The sequence below is a fragment of the Salmo trutta genome, chromosome 13 (genome assembly GCF_901001165.1).
Source record: "Salmo trutta chromosome 13, fSalTru1.1, whole genome shotgun sequence".
Taxonomy (NCBI): Eukaryota; Metazoa; Chordata; class Actinopteri; order Salmoniformes; family Salmonidae; genus Salmo; species Salmo trutta.
The window spans coordinates 8,791,240-8,810,810 of NC_042969.1; the positions used below are offsets into that span (position 1 = coordinate 8,791,240).

At 41.2% G+C, this 19,571-nt stretch overlaps 1 protein-coding gene across 1 annotated transcript in view; it reads right to left on the reverse strand.

Annotated features, from left to right (window-relative positions):
- Positions 1–347: 347 nt before the first annotated feature.
- Positions 348–19,571, reverse strand: part of LOC115205137 (gamma-aminobutyric acid receptor subunit alpha-2) — a 60,426-nt gene continuing 41,202 nt past the window's right edge. The window contains exons 9-10 of the mRNA XM_029770821.1: positions 17,469–17,671; positions 348–1,211 (exon numbers count right to left, since the gene is read on the reverse strand). Of these exons, the coding sequence (XP_029626681.1) occupies positions 903–1,211; positions 17,469–17,671 (512 nt within the window). The 3' untranslated portion in view covers positions 348–902. The remainder of the gene's footprint in view (positions 1,212–17,468; positions 17,672–19,571) is intronic.

The window sequence follows — 19,571 nt, forward strand, 5'->3', positions numbered from 1 at the left end:
CTCAGTCTGAGCCAAATGACTACACAGGACATCTGAGATGGTGAGATGTGTGGCTGAGGCTACGGACCTGTCCGTGTCTGACTGACTGTCAGACTTCCCTGTCTGCTACCATGATTCTCCCTCCACTGAGATCATTGACGCTCCCACCCTCCCTCAAACGCTTCAATCAACCCTTTCATCCATTCCATTTTAAGGCTACACAATGGAAATAAGTCAGACCTTTTTGTGTTATCCCTGTCATGTTTTTAAATGTATGTACTGTGGGTAAATGTTTTTTTTTCACTGGCAAATAAAATCAATTAATCAATCATTACACAGTATGGTAAATCAACACACAAAAAACATTGTTTGTTTTGCTTATGTTGATATTTTGTTTAACAAAATAATCTACTACATTGCAATAAAACATAAGCATTTAAATATTTTTCTTTTTTTGTATTGGCTTGTATAGAAAAAGATAACTTTATACATAATTGAGAAATACTGGTCGCTGAGAAATATTACATACTTAGCCCACAAAAAAATAAAAAAAATAAGATGAAATATAAAAAAAATAAGATTTTCTAAAACTTTGACTAAAATAAACATCTCGAGGTTCCTTTTATAAACTTTTCAATGGTCAATAAAACATAAGCACACAAAATAAATGTATTGTTCACTGATTATATCACGAAACACACAAAAGTCATGATTATACATTTATGCTGTATTTACAAAGGCCAGTTCTTTCCAAAAGCACTGCAGAAAGTGGTGTAGAAAAAACAGGAAAGAGAGGGACACAAAGCAATCCAGGGCTTGTCTGTCTTGTACCAACGAACCAAGAGTTAGCAGATACTAGTCGTATTTGCTAAGTCTTTTAGTCCCGTAATTCGGATATATTACAATGCAGGAGGGAGAGGCCTCTAGGTTGAGGGCACCATATCCTTTATATAAGGTTCTCTGTTTAAGTATGTGGCCCAATAGACTAAGTTGAAGCTGCTAAACAGGACCGGGAACATAATCCTCGAAATCCTATCGATTTTGCTCACACTGTTGAAAGTCTTCTTTGGGTCTGCTTTGCCACCCACCTTGCCAACCGCCATGTTGGGGTCAGCAGCGCCGCCCTTGGCGATGGTGGACAACCCAGAGTCTTTGGTGATGTTGGGTGCATAGTTGGCCACCGCCACGGCGTATGCGTTGTTCTTCTTCATGGCGGAGGCCTTCTCTTTTTTCTGTGGAAAGAGCCAAAGTTAGTAGCTAGCAGTCATCAGACGGACCTGTCACTTCCGGCTTGCATGTGTTCCAGACAGTCCTAGATGATGAATACACCCAGGGGAGGTTCTTAATAATAATTAATGGGATCTGGGATAGGGTAATGCATCAATCTAAATGCAGAGACGTGGCAGAATGAATGCCAGCCGGGTCTTGGATGTGCTGTTGAGCATCATACTGTCAACATTTTAGCAGGGAATTACTATGTGACTAGCCTGGTTGCCGTCTCTGTTCAGCTATTACATTCCACTCCTTGCCACTCCTGTCATTTGCCAATAAGACTGGCCTTTCTGCAATCGTCAAATATGAACATTCTATCATTAATGAGCTTGAGGAGATCAGAGGATTTGATCCTGATTCGATAACCCTCACAGCTGTCATCCAATCACAATGTTTATGCAAATTAGACTGATAGGCAAACGCTGTAACTTAATTCATACATTTGATTGGAAACCTTCTTACATTCTGATGTTATACATTTTATTGTAAACATAAACATTGGGCGCGGAGAGAATAGACGATTTGCGTTTGTTGCATTATTACCACCAGCCAATGTGATCACATCATACCAGAAAAGCTCTCGCCATTCAAACTTCTCTGCCAGTTCATTGTAAACACTGTAAAGGTTCTTCTTTCCTCTAATATATATATTATATATATATTTATTTGAATTGCTCAAAATAAGTGCCTGAAACTATATTGCTACTTCTGGGACACTCATTGGGCTAGGCTACTGGTTCAAGAGCTATAAGCTTATGGAAAAAGATGCCAGTGGAGATGCCAGTGGAGATGCCAGTGGAGATGCATAAACTGGCCAAGAAGAGAAGAGTGAAGACCGAGATGTGTAAATTAGAAGTTAATTCATAGGCTGGGCTATTAATCCACCATATGTATGTAAGCTTATATATTGGGTCTAGCCTAAACCTACTACATTGAATGTAGGTGACCACTACCTGTTCTATGCAAGTCAGAGACAAAACAATATTTTTGTCTGACGCACGTTTTGTGCCAATGAATTGAAGTTGAACATCGTCAAATGCGTCAGTTTAATGAAATGTGGAATAAAAAAGGATAGTGCCAAAGCCTATTTAATGAAACCCTGTCTGTTGACGTAGGCAACAGATTGCAAAGCAGGGAATCCCCGATTCCCCACTGAGTTCCTTTTTGGAAATGGCAAGTTCGCTTTCTCATCCATAAACGCATATGAAGTGCAAGTGCGCTGTCCAGCAGCACCACATCAGCAGGATGGAGGGCCTTTTCGTTAGGAGAGACGTCTAACGTGGAATCGCTAAAATAATGATTATGATCACATTTACTCAATTGAAATATGTGGCCTATAGGGACACACACTCGTCTGATGTAGCAGAGCTTGCAAACTTTCACGGATTACAAAGCGAAACCTATAGTTGTGAGCTGCCCAGAGCCTACCAGATGAGCTAAATTCCTGTGAGTAAGACCATTAAATAGGTTAACATTCACAAGGCTGTGGGGCCAGATGGATTACCAGGAAGCGTACTCCGAGTGTACTTTCAACCTCTCCCTGACCCAGTCTGTAATACCTACATGTTTGAAGCAACCACAATAGTCCCTGTGCCCAAGAATGCCAAGGTAACCTGTCTAAAGAACTATCGCCCCGTAGCAGTCATATATATGTAGCCATGAAATGCTTTGAAAGACTGGTCATGGCTCACATCAACACCATCAACACCATCATCCCAGACACCCTGGACCCACTCCAATGCGCATACCACCCCAGCAGATCCACAGATGACGCAATCTTTATTGCACTCCACAATGCCCTCTCCCACCTGGAAAAGAGGAGCACCTACGTGAGAATGCTGTTCATTGACTATAGCTTAGCATTCAACACCATAGTGCCCTCCAAGCTCATCACTAAGCTCAGGACACTGGAACTGAACACCTCCCTCTGCAACTGGATCCTGGACTTCCTGATGGGCCGCCCTCAGGTGGTGAGGGTAGGGAACAACACATCCACCATTCTGACCCACAACACGGGGGCCCTCAGGGGTGCGTGCTTAGTCCCCTACTGTACTCCCTGTTCACCCACGACTGGGTGTTGCGCATGACTCCAGCACCATCATTAAGTTTGCTGATGACACGATGGTGGTTGGCCTGATCACAGACGACGATGAGACAGCCTATAGGGAGGTGGTCAGTGACCTGGCAGTGTGGTGCCAGGACAACAATCTCCCCCTCAACATCAGCATAACAAAGGAGATGATTGCGGACGACAGGAAACAGAGGGCCGAGCCCGCCCCCATCCCCATCGACAGGGCTGTAGTGGAGCGGGTCGAGAACTTCAAGTTCCTCTGTGTCCACATCACTAAGGAATTATCATGGTCAACACATACCAACAGCACCCCACAAACAACACAAAAACAAAACACCCACTATACAACATTCCCTAATGTGATCAACATATGTTTTCCAAATTTTGGCAAACAATTCTGTTTTTTGTTTACATTTATAATATACAAAATCCAACAGTATGCAGCTAGTTAGTTCAGTCCTCCAGTTTGTTATTGAGGGTGAATGATGACTATACATTCTTTCTTACAGCAAAACATTATCGGATATTGATCACCAATATTTACATTTCCCAACAGACATAATCGTGGAAATGTATGGATATAAATTCCTAGACACAATGAAATGATAGCCCATATATCATCCCAAAATCGTGGCAGTTTATCACAGGACCACAGCATACAGAATGTAAAGGGTTCCTTTGTGCCTTATTTCATCTCTAACAGAGATGTGACATTTCTGGGTGCATTATATGCATTCTGGCAGGAGTGTAGTAAATCCTATGAATTATCTTAAATTGCATTAGTTTATGTCTTAGGTTATAGAGGCAGGTATGAACATTTTAACATATCTGTGACCAATGGTTCTCCTCAGTTTCTTCCTTTAGATCTGTTTCCCATTTATTTTCCTTATAGGTTCTGAACCATCAGGTAGAGTTTCAATCAACCCTTGATATAACTTGGCAATCAACTTCTCTGGCATAGCAGCTTCTTTCAGTATTTGTTTTAGGTTAATCCAGATTATGTTGAAGCACTTGAACAAGATTTCTGAGTTGTAAGAATTTAAAGAAATCGTCCGTGGATAATCCAAATCGGTAGAGATCCCTCATAATACACATGCTCAAAATGTATGATGCCACTTTGGAACCACGACTTAAAGGTCACATCTGGAGGTAAGGTGTGGTTATTCCAAATAGGGGTGCCTGGTGATATTTGTGCTTTCCACCTCATGAATTTGTGTACATTTTCCCAAAAATGAATGGGATTGAGAATCATTGGATTGTCTGTTTTTGTCTTCAATGCCTTGGACCTGAAGTAGTGAGTATACAAAAATATACTGCTCAAAAAAATAAAGGGAACACTTAAACAACACATCCTAGATCTGAATGAAAGAAATAATCTTATTAAATACTTTTTTCTTTACATAGTTGAATGTGCTGACAACAAAATCACACAAAAATAATCAATGGAAATCTAATTTATCAACCCATGGAGGTCTGGATTTGGAGTCACACACACATAGCATTTAAAAGTGACCAAAACATCAGCCAGGAAGCATAGGAACTGAGAAGTGGTCTGTGGTCCCCACCTGCAGAACCACTCTTTTTTTGGGGGTGTCTTGCTAATTGCCTATAAGTTGAACCTGTTGTCTATTCCATTTGCACAACAGCATGTGAAATGTATTGTCAATCAGTGTTGCTTCCTAAGTGGACAGTTTGATTTCACAGAAGTGTGATTGAATTGGAGTTACATTGTGTTGTTTAAGTGTTCCCTTTATTTTTTTGAGCAGTGTATAAAGGCAACATGCAACAATTTCAAAGATTTTACTGAGTTACTGTCACGGACTCCCCCGGTACTGCTGCTCATTCCGTGTACCAGCTCCGGAGGTCCAAGTCACCGGCCTCTAGGCGTCACTGAACTGTTTCATTATGCACACCTGGTTCTCATTCCCCCGGATTAGTAATTGTATATACTGTATGTGCCCTCTGTTCACCATTGTTTTGTCGGTTATTGATCCCATGTCCTTTAGTCTGTGAGTACCTGTGATTTGTTATTTCGTGTATTGTGCACTTGTTATTACGGGTCTCGTCCGTGTATGGTTGTGCATTTGTTATTATGGGTCTCACCCCATGCAGTGTATTGCGGGTCTCGTCCCGTGTATTTAATTGAGGTTTTATCTCGCTCTTTTGTTTGGGTTACATCCCTGTGTTTTTGTATACGTGTTTGTTTTGGGCTTCTTCTCTGTGCATTTTCATGGCATGTTGTATATTTTGGGTGGAGTATTTAAACCACCCTATTACGAATTCCTGCGCCTGTCTCCAATCATTTATACAACGTGACAGTTACAGTTCATTTAAGGGAATCAGTCAATTGAAATTAATTCATTAGGCCCTAATCTATGGAATTCACATGACTGGGAATACATATATGCATCTGTTGGTCACAGATACTTTAAAAAAAAGGTAGGGGAGTGAGTATCTGGTGTGACCACCATTTGACTCATGCAGCGCGACAAATCTCCTCTGCATAGAGTTGATCAGGCTGTTGATTGTGGCCTGTGGAATGTTGTCCCACTCTTCAATGGCTGTGCGAAGTTGCTGGAACACACTGTCATATACGTTGATCCAGAGTATTCCAAACATGCTCAATGGGTGACATGTCTGGTGAGTATGCAGGCCATGGAAGAACTGGGACATTTTCAGCTTCCAGGAATTGTGTACAGATCCTTGCGACATGGGGCTGTGCATTATCATGCTGAAACATGAGGTGATGGCGGCGGATGAATGGCATGACAATGGGCCTCAGGATCTCGTCACGGTATCTCTGTGCATTCAAACTGTTATCGCTAAAATGCAATTGTGTTCGTTGTCCGTAGCTTATGGCTGCCCATAGCTTAACTTCACTAGGGTAGGGGGCAGCATTCGGAATTCTGGATGAAAAGCTTGCCCAAATTAAACTGCCTGCTACTCAGGCCCAGACGCTAGGATATGCATATAATAGATTTGGATAGAAAACACTCTAAAGTTCAAAACTGTTAAAATAATGTCTGAGTATAACAGAACTGATATGGCAGGCGAAAACCTGAGGGAAATCCATCCACGAAGTACTATTATTTTGAAAGGCTGTTTTTCCATTGAAAGCCTGTCCACCATACAAAGACCTAGGACCCAGTTCACGATCTCTATGGCTTCTTCTACATGTGGCCAGTCTTTAGGCATTGTTTCAGGCTTTTACTCTGAAAAATGAGGGAGATACAGCACTTTCAATGAGTGGACAGTGGAAATTTCCAGACATGAGTCCAGCGCGTGATCGGGAGCGCGCCTTTCTTGTTTCTCCTTTTCTATTGACAAAGCTTTTGTCCGGTTGAAATATTATTGATTATTTATGACAAAAACAACCTGAGGATTGATTTTAAACATCGTTTGACATGTTTCTGCGAAACTGGATGTTGAGAGCGCGCTTTGTGCCTTTGGATTACTGAACTAAACACACCAACAAAACAGAGGTTTTTGGACATAATGAGGGATATTATCGTACAAAATGAACATTTATTATGTAACATGGAGTCCTGGGAGTGCCACCAGATGAAGATCATCAAAGGTAAGTGATTAATTTAATTGCTATTTCTGACTTTTGTGAGTCCTCTCCTTGGCTGGAAAATGTCTGTATGGTTTCTTGTGGCTAGGCGCTGTCCTAACATAATCGCATGGTGTGTTTTCGCCGTAAAGCCTTTTTGAAATCTGACACAGCGGCTGGATTAACAAGACGTTTATCTTTAATCCTATGTATAACACTTGTATCTTTCATCAATGTTTATGATGAGTGTTTCTGTAATTTGATTTGGCTCTGCAATTTCACCGGATGTTATTTGAGACAATGCATTACTGAACATAACGCAGCAATTTAAACTGAGTTTTTTGGACATAAAGAGGGACTTTATTGAACAAAACAAACATTTATTGTGTAACATGGAGTCCTGGGAGTGCCACCAGATGAAGATCATCAAAAGTTAGTGATTCATTTAATCTCTATTTCTGACTTTTGTGAGTCCTCTCCTTGGCTGGAAAATGTCTGTATGGTTTCTTGTGGCTAGGTGCTGTCCTAACATAATCACATGGTGTGCTTTCGCCGTAAAGCCTTTTTGAAATCGGACACTGTGGTTGGATTAACAAGAAGTTTATCTTTAAAATGGTGTATAATACTTGTAAGTTTGAGGAATTTTAATTATGGGATTTCTGTTGTTTGAATTTGGCGCCCTGCAATTTCACTGGCTGTTGTCGAGGTGGGACGCTAGTGTCCCAATGATACCAGAGAGGTTAACTCACCATTCATCCGTGAAGAGCACACTTCTCCAGAGTTCCAGTGGCCATCACAGGTGAGCATTTGCCCACTGAAGTCGGTTAAAACGCTGAACTGCTGTCAGGTCAAGACCCTGGTGAGCACGACGAGCACGCAGATGAGCGTTCCTGAGACGGTTTCTGACAGTTTGTCCAGACATTTTTCGGTTGGCAAACCCACAGTTTCATCAGCTGTCTGGGTGGCTGGTCTCAGACGATCCCGCAGGTGAAAAAGCCGGATGTGGTGGTCCTGGGCTGGTGTGGTTACACGGGGTCTGCAGTTGTGAGGCCGGTTGGACATACTGCCAAATTCTCTAAAACAACGTTGGAGGCAGCGTATGGTAGAGAAAGTAATATTCAATTCTCTGGCAACCGCACTGGTGGACATTCCTGCAGTCAGCATGCCAATTGCACACTCCCTCAAAACTTGAGACATCTGTGGCATTGTGTTGTGTGATAAAACTGCACATTTTAGAGTGGCCTTTTATTGTCCCCAGCACAAGGTGCACCTGTGCAATGATCATGCTGTTTAATCAGCTTCTTGATATGCCACACCTGTCAGGTGGATGGATTATCTTGGCAAAGGAGAAATGCTCACTAACAGGGCTGTCCCCAATAACAACAAAAATCTTGGTTGAAATGTTTAAACTTATCTTTCCATATATAGACAGACATACATGTGTTTGAATAAAACCTACTACATATGCATTGAGCTTGTTTGATGCTTGAAGCACACTGTTTGATTAAATAATTAAGACACAAATGACTCAAGAAAGAGCCCAATGTCGCAGCCGGCCGTGACCGGTAGACCCATGAGGCGGCGCACAATTGACTCAGCGTCGTCCGGGTTAGGGGAGGGTTTGGCCGGCCGGGATGTCCTTGTCCCATCGCGTTCTAGCAACTCCTGTGGTGCGACATTGTGTCAAGAAGCAATGTGGCTTGGCGTGGTCGTGTTTTGGAGGACGTACGGCTCTTGACTTTCGCCTCTCCCGAGTCCGTACGGGAGTTGCAGTGATGGGACAAGACTGTAACTACCAATTGGATATCCCGAAAATGGGGGAGAACAAGGGGTAAAAAAAGAAAGAGCCCAATGGTCACACTGTGTTAACAAAAATTACAACAAGTGCCTGTGTGGTATGTTGTCTCGATCTCCACCCTACTGCAGCGAAAAGGCACCACAGCACAGCAAGTGTTTTATTGCGCTGTCTGCGCTGAAGCTGCAACATAATTTCATCCATTTAGAATCTTACTTGTTCTGACTGAAAAGTTCTGTTACCAAAATCCCTAATATGTTTAGGAAAAACAGTCCCTATTCCCTTAACCCTTGCTCTCTCTACGTGAAACATGTAAGCATCGTATGCATGTGACCAATAGGGCCTGATCTATAGCGTATCATAATCACATCAATAAATTGGTTATGACAAACTCCGCACCCATTAATGTCGATAGCAAAATGGATGTGGAGGACTTGAAAAAGAAACTTGAAACGGGCGAATGTTACTGGTTGCTCAGGAGGGAAAGGGGAAGTCAGATCTGTGGAAGACATTGGAAACTACTGGAGATCAAGAAACAATAGGGTATTGGAGCAAGCATTGAGTGATTGAGTATTATGTGTGTCAAACAGTTGCTGTTAGATTACAATATTTTAAAAAAATCTGACCATTTGGAACAGCATAAACAACACTAAATAAATAAGTGTACCAGACAGTCTGTTCTATAGAAGAAGAAAAAAATATATAAAGCCTTTATTACAGCAGACTAAAAACAGTAGCATGCTTTCGTGATTTGCGTTTTATTGTTTAGGCTAATTATTCAAAGCTCCATTTGTTATTTCATTTTAAAACGAAAATGCTTGATTGCATTCCAATGCATCAATGTCTCCTATACTGTGTGATGGCATGAACGAATGAATGATTGATTGATACAGTAGCCTATATATTGAAATATAGGACAAAGTAAGGCGCTCTTAGGCCTACAGCTCAATGGTGGTTATACAAGATTACCATACAAAGCCTACTCATGATAACGACATGACTTATTGTTATAATGATGATCATAATAATAATTGTAATAATAACAAACTAAGGAGATCAAGAAAAAGGAGGGTATAGGAGTGAGCGTTGCGTGCATATGCATAATAAACAGGTGCTGTTAGATTACAATATTATTTTTTCTGCCTGTTTATAACAGTGTAAACAACACTAAATGCATTATAAATTATTCCAGTCTGTTCTAATGGAAAACTATTCTAAAGCCTTTATTACAGCATAGCAATGATTAAAAACAGCCAAATCTGTGAAATTACTTTATCTGATATTTTTCAGTTGCTTGAGGGTTGGTGCTCACGGAATCAGCAGGCTATTAAACACTCAAACAGGCAACATAAGCAAGATCTGTCTTATTTCTGTAGATATATATGGATGATTTATAAAGCCAGGCACATTTAACAGTTAGGCTATTGATTACAGACCTAATTAAGTTGGGGTTTGCTCTCTCCTCAATTTTCTTAGACAGTTAGGCTAAGCCCTATTCGCATGGGACTACTATTACTTGAGAACGTTGGTTATGTATTTATTACCCCAGACGTCCGTTATTCCAGAGGACGATTCGGACGGGATTCGTTTTTTTACAGCCTCGTATAATTCTTTCTTTTTTTCCAATAAATTGACAGTTATGACGGAAACCTGGAGGTTTTTTTCTAGCCGTGAAAATATTTTAACACGTCCAGGCGATAGCAGGGCTACACTGATAACTTGAACTTGGTTCCCAAATTTCTAAACCATACCATCCATCTTTGGTATAGTGTAGCCATAATATTTGAATTGAGGAAGTGTGATCATAATCATTAGGATATTTTAGCAATCCGTAGTATACGTCCCAAATGCCTCCCAACCTTCAGATGTGAGCTAAACAATGCACTTGCATTTGAGATGCGTTGTAAGGCTATTGATGCGCAAGTAAGTGTATACTGTTTGCAATCTATTAACAGCAAGGGGTTACATTAAATAGGCGCAAAAAAATGTACTGATGCGTTTGGCAATATTCAATTCACACCCACAAAATATATGAACAAAAACATTCACTGTGAAAGTTGATACATGTAGGCCCTTCATAGGCTATGCGCAGCACTTCGTTCAATTTATCGAATCAGTTATTGTTTTCTTGCTCAAACCATGAGCATCACCTGTCAAACTCCAATATTTCTCTCAAAACACAGGGATGTCGATTCGCACGGTACTAGTATTATCAGAGGACCTTGGAGTTCACCCCCAAAAAACTGTAGGTTATTCTGTCTGGAATTGTTACTCTCCTACCATCTCCTGACATGGCAGATTCGGACGTGACTAAAATGACAGATGTGGTGTTTTGCGCTTGTGCACATAATTGCATTACCTGACCACCCCCAGTAAATCGAATCCCGCCGAATAGGGGTTAAAGCAAGGGCTGTTCCCTCGTCTCTACTGCTGTTGCCTCTGCCGCATTGTTGCCTCAATCCCAATGTACTGGTTCATTTTGCTATTATGAACATAGCAACATAGGGAAAGGCGCCAATTCTACGGCGCACTGAAGATTATGTTTCAGAACCGCGGACAGCGACCATATCCAACGCCAGATAAAGCGCATTTGTTATAAAATAATATTACATTTATTAGTGTTGCACCATTATTTTGACATAATACAACCATATACAATTTCAGTATCACATGTTTTAGAGTGATGACAATGCCATCCCCGTGGCCTCCGCAATGGACTAGTCCACTGAGACGGGTGCGAATCAGACAGGTGTCTTGTGCACCATTAAAAAAATAATAATTGCGACTGCTCAACTAAAGAAATCTCGGTCGACCAACAGCCTATCGACCGGTGGACTAAATGGGGTCAACCCTAATTTGTTTACATCCCTGTTAGTGAGCAATGCTCCTTTGCCAAGATAACCCATCCATCTGAAAGGTGTGGCATATCAAGAATCTGATTAAACCGCATTATCATTACACAGGTGCACCTTGTGTTTGGGACAATAAAAGGCCAATCTAAAATGTGCAGTTTTGTCACACAACACAATGCCACATATGTCTCAAGTTTAGAGGAAGCGTCCAATTGGCATGCTGACTTGCAGGAATGTACACCAGAGCTGTTGCCAGAGAATTTAACATTCATTTTTCTACCATAAGTCCAACCCTGAGTGGCACAGCGGTCTAAGGCACTGCATCTCAGTACGAGAGGCATCCCTACAGACCATGGTTTGATTCCAGGCTGTATCTCAACCGGCCGTGATTGGGAGTCCCATAGGGCGGCGCACAATTGGCCCAGCATCGACCGGGTTAGGGTTTGGCCGGGGTAGGCAGTCATTGTCAATAACAATTTGTTCTTAACTGACTTGCCTAGTTAAATAAAGCTTAAATAAAAAAACTCACAACTACAGACCACATGTACAGTTGAAGTTGGAAGTTTACATACACCTTAGCCAAATACATTTAAACTCAGTTTTTGACAATCCCTGACATTTAATCACAGTAAAGATTCCCTGTTTTAGGTCAGTTAGAATCACCACTTTATTTTAAGAATGTGAAATGTCAGAATAATAGTGGAGAGAATGATTTATTTCAGCTTTTATTTCTTTCATCACATTCCCAGTGGGTTAGAAGTTTATATACACTCAATTAGTATTTCATAGCATTGCCTTTAAATTGTCTAATTTGGGTCAAATGTTTCGGGTAGCCTTCCACTACCTTCCCACAATAAGTTGGATGAATTTTGGCCCATTCTTCCTGACAGAGCTGGTGTAACTGAATCAGGGTTGTAGGCCTCCTTATTCGCACATGCTTCTTCAGTTCTGCCCACAAATTTTCTATGGGATTGAGGTCAGGGCTTTGTGATGGCCACTCCAATACCTTGACTTATTGTCCTTAAGCCATTTTTCCACAACTTTTGAAGTATGCTTCGGGTCATTGTCCATTTGGAAGACCCATTTGCGACCAAGCTTTAACTTCCTGACTGATGTCTTGAGATATTACGTAAATATATCCACATAATTTTCCTTGCTCATGATGCCATCTATTTTGTGAAGTGCACCAGTCCCTCCTGCAGCAAAGCACCCCCACAACATGATGCTGCCACCCCCGTGCTTCATGGTTAGGATGGTGTTCTTCAGCTTGCAAGCCCCCCCCATTTTTCCTCCAAACATAATGATGGTCTTTATGGTCAAACAGTTCTATTTTTGTTTCATCAGACCAGAGGACATTTCTCCAAAAAGTACAATCTTTGTCCCCATGTGCAGTTGCAAACCGTAGTCTGGCTTTTTTTATGGTGATTTTGGAGCAGTGGCTTCTTCCTTGCTGAGTGGCCTTTCAGGTTATGTCGACATAGGACTCGTTTTACTGTGGATATAGATACTTTTGTACCTGTTTCCTCCAGCATCTTCACAAGGTCCTTTGCTATTCTGGGATTGATTTGCACTTTTTCACAAAAGTACGTTCATCTCTAGGAGACAGAACCCATCTCCTTCCTGAGCAGTATGACGGCTGCATGTGTTTATACTTGCGTACTATTGTTTGTACAGATGAATGTGGTACCTTCAGGCGTTTGGAAATTGCTCCCAAGGATGAACCAGACGTGTGGAGGTCTACAATTTGTTTTCTGAGGTCTTGGCTGATTTCTTTTGATTTTCCCATAATGTCAAGCAAAGAGGCACTGAGTTTGAAGGTAGGCCTTGAAATACATCCACAGTGATACAGTGAATTATAAGTGAAATAATCTCTCCGTAAACAATTGTTGGAAAAATGACTTGTGTCATGCACAAAGTAGATGTCCTAACCGAATTGCCAAAACCATAGTTTGTTAACAAGAAATTTGTGGAGTGGTTGAAAAACAAGTTTTAATGTCTCCAACCTAAGTGTCTGTAAACTTCCAACTTTAACTGTATGGTGTTGTGTGGGCGAGCGGTTTGTTGATGTCAACGTTGTGAACAGAGTGCCCCATGGTGGCGTTGGGGTTATAGTATGGGCAGGCATAAGCTACGGAGAACAAACACAATTGCATTTTATCGATGGCAATTTGAATGTACAAAAATACCGTGATGAGATCCTGAGGCCCATTTTTTGTTGTTATCTGTGACCAACAGATGCATATCTGTATTCCCAATCGTGAAATCCATAGATTAGGGCCTAATGAATTCATTTCAATTGACTGATTTCCTCATATGAACTGTAACTCAGTAAAATCAATGAAATTGTTTAGTGCTGACCCCAATTAGTCGACTGGTCGATTGTTTGGTCATTAGGCTGTTGGTCGACAAAGATTGTTTTAGTCGAGCAGTAACAAATAAATATATATTTGCGCCCATCTCAGTAAACTAATTCATTGCTGAGGCGTAGACTAAAAGCCAATTTATGCCTGATTCTAAAATGTGGTCGCAGGCTCCATATGGAGTGTGTGGCGCAATTGCCAAATCAACCTCTGTACCTCATCGCCATGTGCCTCCCAAATGTTGTAACAATGCGGAGGGCTCTGTATAGCTCCGCATTGACATGATTGTTTGACGGTAGGTGGAGGCGGTACATCCTGTATAAACACAAACTCACTTCCTTGACAACAGCCCTGCACTGCTCCGCGAAGCCAAAGAAGTATGAACGCCCTGACCTCTGCTGAGGCCATATCACCATAAATGCTGCATGGCCAATGCAAATGTCGGATTGACCGTGCGCCCAGATGCACAATGCACTTCTCTCTCCAGAATGCACTGTCTCCTGCCAATTTGTGCACATTCACCGTTTCATAACTTAATTGTGTGAATTGTTTGTGTTTGATTGTTAGTGTATATCAATTTCCCATGACATGAGTAGTACATTTACCATTAATTCCTATAATTTCTAATGTACAATGTTTGTTACCTTGGTTACGGTTATTTATTTTAATACATTCAATATTATTATTCCAGTCTTCCTGTTCTTATTGTCTGAGTGCACACATTGTTTGCAGAGTGCACAACCTATACTACAGTTGTGAAAAACAAGTTTTGGTTTATTTAATTCCATTTACGAGTTCTGTCAATTTAGTCATTGTCTTTAGTTTGGAGTGCTCCTGTCAATGTTGAGTAAGGACGCGCATGCATAGAAGTAGACTTATAGGCTACCTGGCCTGCGCGCAAATGTAGGCATATAAATGTGTTCATTTGGGGATCTGATAGTGTGTCTGATTGGCTTAACGCACCACCACTCATGACCTGTGGAGCTTCTCAAAGTAATGTTTTCTTCACCTCAAACAGCAAGCAAACAACGTCTGTTTTTACATCCATTGAGAATTATAATAGTTCCTCAATGTATTTGAAAAATCGTTCCAGCTCTCTCCCTTTCGATAACCACAGCATGAAAGGGAAAAATGTCATGCTCTGATCCAGTGGACACGTCATAAAATAGGCTTCTTATCAGTGCAAGACTTAGATTGAAATAGGTTTCGGTACTCATTTTGGGTGCTAGTACTGTTTATATGTAGGTGCAGGAGCTCCACAATATTTTTGAACTAATATTCTATAAGAGGAACAGGAGCTCAAGCAGTAGAACATGAGGTGCCGGTACTCAGCTCTGGTGAGCTCCTGCCCAAGCCAAGCACTGCTTCTTATCCCTTGCGCAAATAGCCTACAGCTGTGTCTGTCCCGAGCTCACTGGTGCAGGAAACTCTGAAGGTCCAGAATATTTCAAACAATGTTGCATGTTTTGATTAACCACATGACAATGATTTTGAGATATGAAGAGTTATTATGAATTAAATTAAACTGTTTCACGAAAATGTGCATATGAAAACCATAACTGGCACGCAGATCGGTAGAAATGGTGAGATAATGGGCCTCCCGAGTGGCACAGTGGTGTTCTATCCCAGGCTGTGTCACAGCTGGCTGTGACCGGGTGACCCATGAGGCGGCGCACAATTGGCCCAGTGTCGTTCGGGTTAGGGGAGGGTTTGGCCGCCGTGATTTCCTTGTCCCATCGCGCTCTAGCGACTCCTTGTGGTGAGCCGGTCGCCTGCAAGCTGACTGCGGTCGCTAGCTGGACGGTGTTTCCTTCGGATTAAGCAAGCAGTGTGTCGAGAAGCAGTGTGGCTTGGCAGGGTCGTGTTTCGGAGGACGCATGGCTCTCGACCTCGCCTCTCCCGAGTACGTATGGGAAATTTCAGTGATGGGACAAGACTAACTACCAATTAGGGGAAAAAAGGGGTAAAAGTACAATACATTTAAAAAAATAAATGGTAAGATAAATTGCCATTCCACATGAGAAAGGCTGCGAACTCCTCAGGTAGCCTATTACCGGCAACTTCAGGGGATTAATGACAGAATCTGCGAAAGCCAGCACGAGAGGGAGAAGAGTTGGGTCAGGTTAAGGTTCTTTTTTAAATACATTTTTTTATGGTTATCTAGATCTCTAGCGCCCTCTTGAGGCATCAAACTGTAAGCTTAAAGCATCAGACAAGCTCAATGCATTTAGTTCATTTTATTAAAACACAGGGTGTGTCTATATATGGAAACATGCACGTTTAAAAATGTAGAGCAATAGATTGCTCGAAACAACTTTTGGTCACCAAGATTTTTTTTTTGTTGGGACAGAAACAATTGCCAAATCAACATTTGTATATTTTCAAAATTCATGTTTATCTTTTTCAATATTCCTACATGAATATAAAACAAAAGTTATTGAAATCAAAATACTACACATATTATGCATAATATGCTTTGTAGCACCTATGGAGTTTTAAAGCAGGCCTGGGTAAATATGCCAACTTTGATAATCATTTTTCAATTATGCTTTTAGATACAAATGTCCAATATATGTAAACAATACTTCCTCTGAAGGACTCTTCTATTGATTATATTTCGTGAAAATCTCAAAATCATGTTCTTTTTTTTGTTTAGGTTTCGTGAGGTCCCACTGGGCACACACTGGTTGAATCAACGTTGTTTCCACAACATTTCAGTGAAATGACGTTGAACCAACGTGGAATAGAAGTTGAATTGACGTCTGTGCCCAGTTGGGAATCACTTACGAACTGCTGCTTTCCATTCTACTGACCAAGCCACTGTAATTTCCCAATCAATTCAGCTGTCATACTGTAGGTTAGCGGTAAATGGTTAGTGAGTCTCTGATCAAAAGTATTATATGATATGTATTTTAATTTACTTTTATTACTGAAATATCCAGTATATTTAAATATGCTTTTTTAAAGATGAATATGGACATTCTGAGGGATGTATTCAAACTAAACCCCAACCGTTCCACATCACTTTTTAGATTTTTTTTGTGGTGTCTAACTAATGAACTGACGCAAAGTGTGTCACAGCAAATGTTTATTACCCCCACAAAGTCTGATTCACTTCAAACTGATCTTCCCACACAGATAGTATTTCTCACTGTATGACTCTTTCACAGTTTCCCTCTCCATATGTTATTTTCTCTAATCTCAACCCATTTATCTTGGCTATGCTTCATGGGGTCCCAATTTACTCTCCCTCCCTGAACATAAAGTAAAAAAAAGCCTGTGACCTTCTGTGTTTGTATCGCCATATTGTTTTCTCTGACCTGTACGGTTGTAGGCAACTATACGTGTGTTTATACATTCATTACGTAAATCCGTTCATATGCACATGGTCTTCGATCTCCAGTATTGCCTATGGCTGTCGCACAGGGAACAATCTGAATTCGGATGCAAACACAACACATTCTGAGGCCCTCTGGTTGGAAATCATATGGAAATGGGTTGCCGCCATCAAAACAAAAAGATCACTATGGATTCTCTCTGAAAATGCTGCATGTCATGCAATCGGAGGGGGATATGCTTCCATTACCTTGTCATTCACAATGCTCTTCCCATCCCAGGCCCAGCCGCGCTTTGTGAAGTAGTTGACTGTGGCAAACTCAATGAGGGCGGAGAAGACAAAGGCGTAGCAGACAGCGATGAACCAGTCCATGGCCGTGGCGTAGGCCACCTTGGGGAGGGAGTTACGAGCACTTATACTCAGGGTGGTCATTGTCAGCACAGTGGTTACACCTAGGGGAACAGCAAACAGTTTCAGTTTGGTCAGTTTCCTTAGGTTATAATTCAATCATTTTAAGTACCTTTATCTACAGATACCATGTACAGCCAAGTAATTACATTCTTGTTAGCAAAGAAGTGTAGGTGTATAGTAATAACATGGTCTAATGGCGACTTAATATACAGTGTTACTATTTTATGTAACATATTGTACAAAAGGCTGTGGAGAAATAGTAGTTATCATAGTGCTGTAGAATAGATCGAAGTTCATCATATCAGAGCTGTAGCTCCGCACACCTGTGAAGTGGAGCAGAGCATGCTGGGCGATCTCAAGCTCCTGTGTTTTCCTCACTAGTTAGCCAGTGTGCGTCCTGGCTGATATGTAAATGTAGGTACATATTCGAGTCACAACAAAATTGAATATAATGTTGCAGATATGGTTCCGAATGACACAATTTGTGACCTGTTTCAGGAAACTAGGCGCATGTCGTGGGTCACTGCTTCACAGGAGAGCTGTTTGAACGTAAACCTTTCTTTTTTATCAAAATGTGTTTTTTGGCAGAAATGCCTTTTCGAACATGTCAACTTTCATGTGCCTTAATAACAAACTTGTATGCCATCTGTAAATAGGAATACACATTTTTAATTACGAGCCTCGTTGGTTTAGCCAAAGAAAAAGTCAACAACCTTCCCGCTAGCCATGATTGGCTTAGATAATGAGTGGGCTGCACATGCCTAGAGATGAGTTTGTATTGGTCTGCCATATAGCACGCTTCTGTCTATTTGAGCTGGTCAGTATGTCTAGGTAATTTTGTCTAACGTATATTAAATCTGCATAAGTGTTGATCTCCAATTTAAGGACTGAGTTTTATCGAGAAGGAGATGGAGAAACCACCTGTCTCCGGATTACATCTTCAAACTAAGGCCAATGATGTCATCCGACAGGATACACGTCCAACCATGAATGATGCATGTATGTTTATGATATTACATGTTTCTTATTTTGACAGAAACAGCCATTTGCTTGGCTTGGCCATTTGCTTGGCTAGCTATAGCCTAATGTTAGCAAGCTAACATTGAACCTGGTTGGTTAGCTACCTGCAGATTCATGCAGGGTAGTAATGTCATGAGTTGTCATTATGGTTCATTGTTTACCTAGTTAGCTAGCTAACGTTAGCTGGCTGGCTCGCTAGCTAACATTACGTGTATGACCTTATTATTCATATCTCAGAGCCATTTGCTTAGCTAACATTGAACCTGGTTGGATAGCTACCTGCAGATTCATTTAAATTTTTTATTTCACCTTTATTTAACCAGGTAGGCTAGTTGAGAACAAGTTCTCATTTACAACTGCAACCTGGCCAAGATAAAGCAAAGCAGTGCGACACAAACAACACAGAGTTACACATGGAATAAACAAACATACAGTCAATAATTCAATAGAAAGAAAAGTCTATATACAGTGTGTGCAAATGAGGTAAGATAAGGCAATAAATAGGCTATAGTGGTGAAATAATTACAATTTAGCAATTAAACACTGGAGTGATAGATGTGCAGAAGATGAATGTGCATGTAGAGATACTGGGGTGCAAAGGAGCAAAAAAGTTTTATGAGGGTATGTTTGGCAGAATGAGGATGCTTTGTTGCGAAACAGGAAGTCGATTCTAGATTTCATGCAGGGTAGTAACGTCATGAGTTGGGATTATGCTTCATTGTTAACATAGCTAGCTAGTTAGCTAGATTTCTTAACAAAAGCATAATTAAATTGTTGCCAGTTGTCACGACTTCCGCCGAAGTTGGTCCCTCTCCTTGTTCGGGTGGCGTTCAGCGGTCGGGGGGTTCCAGCTCGTGCACCATCTGTGGCCGCAGAGGTCACACTGCCGGTCGGTGCCGGGTTGGTTCCTCTGGGGATCGA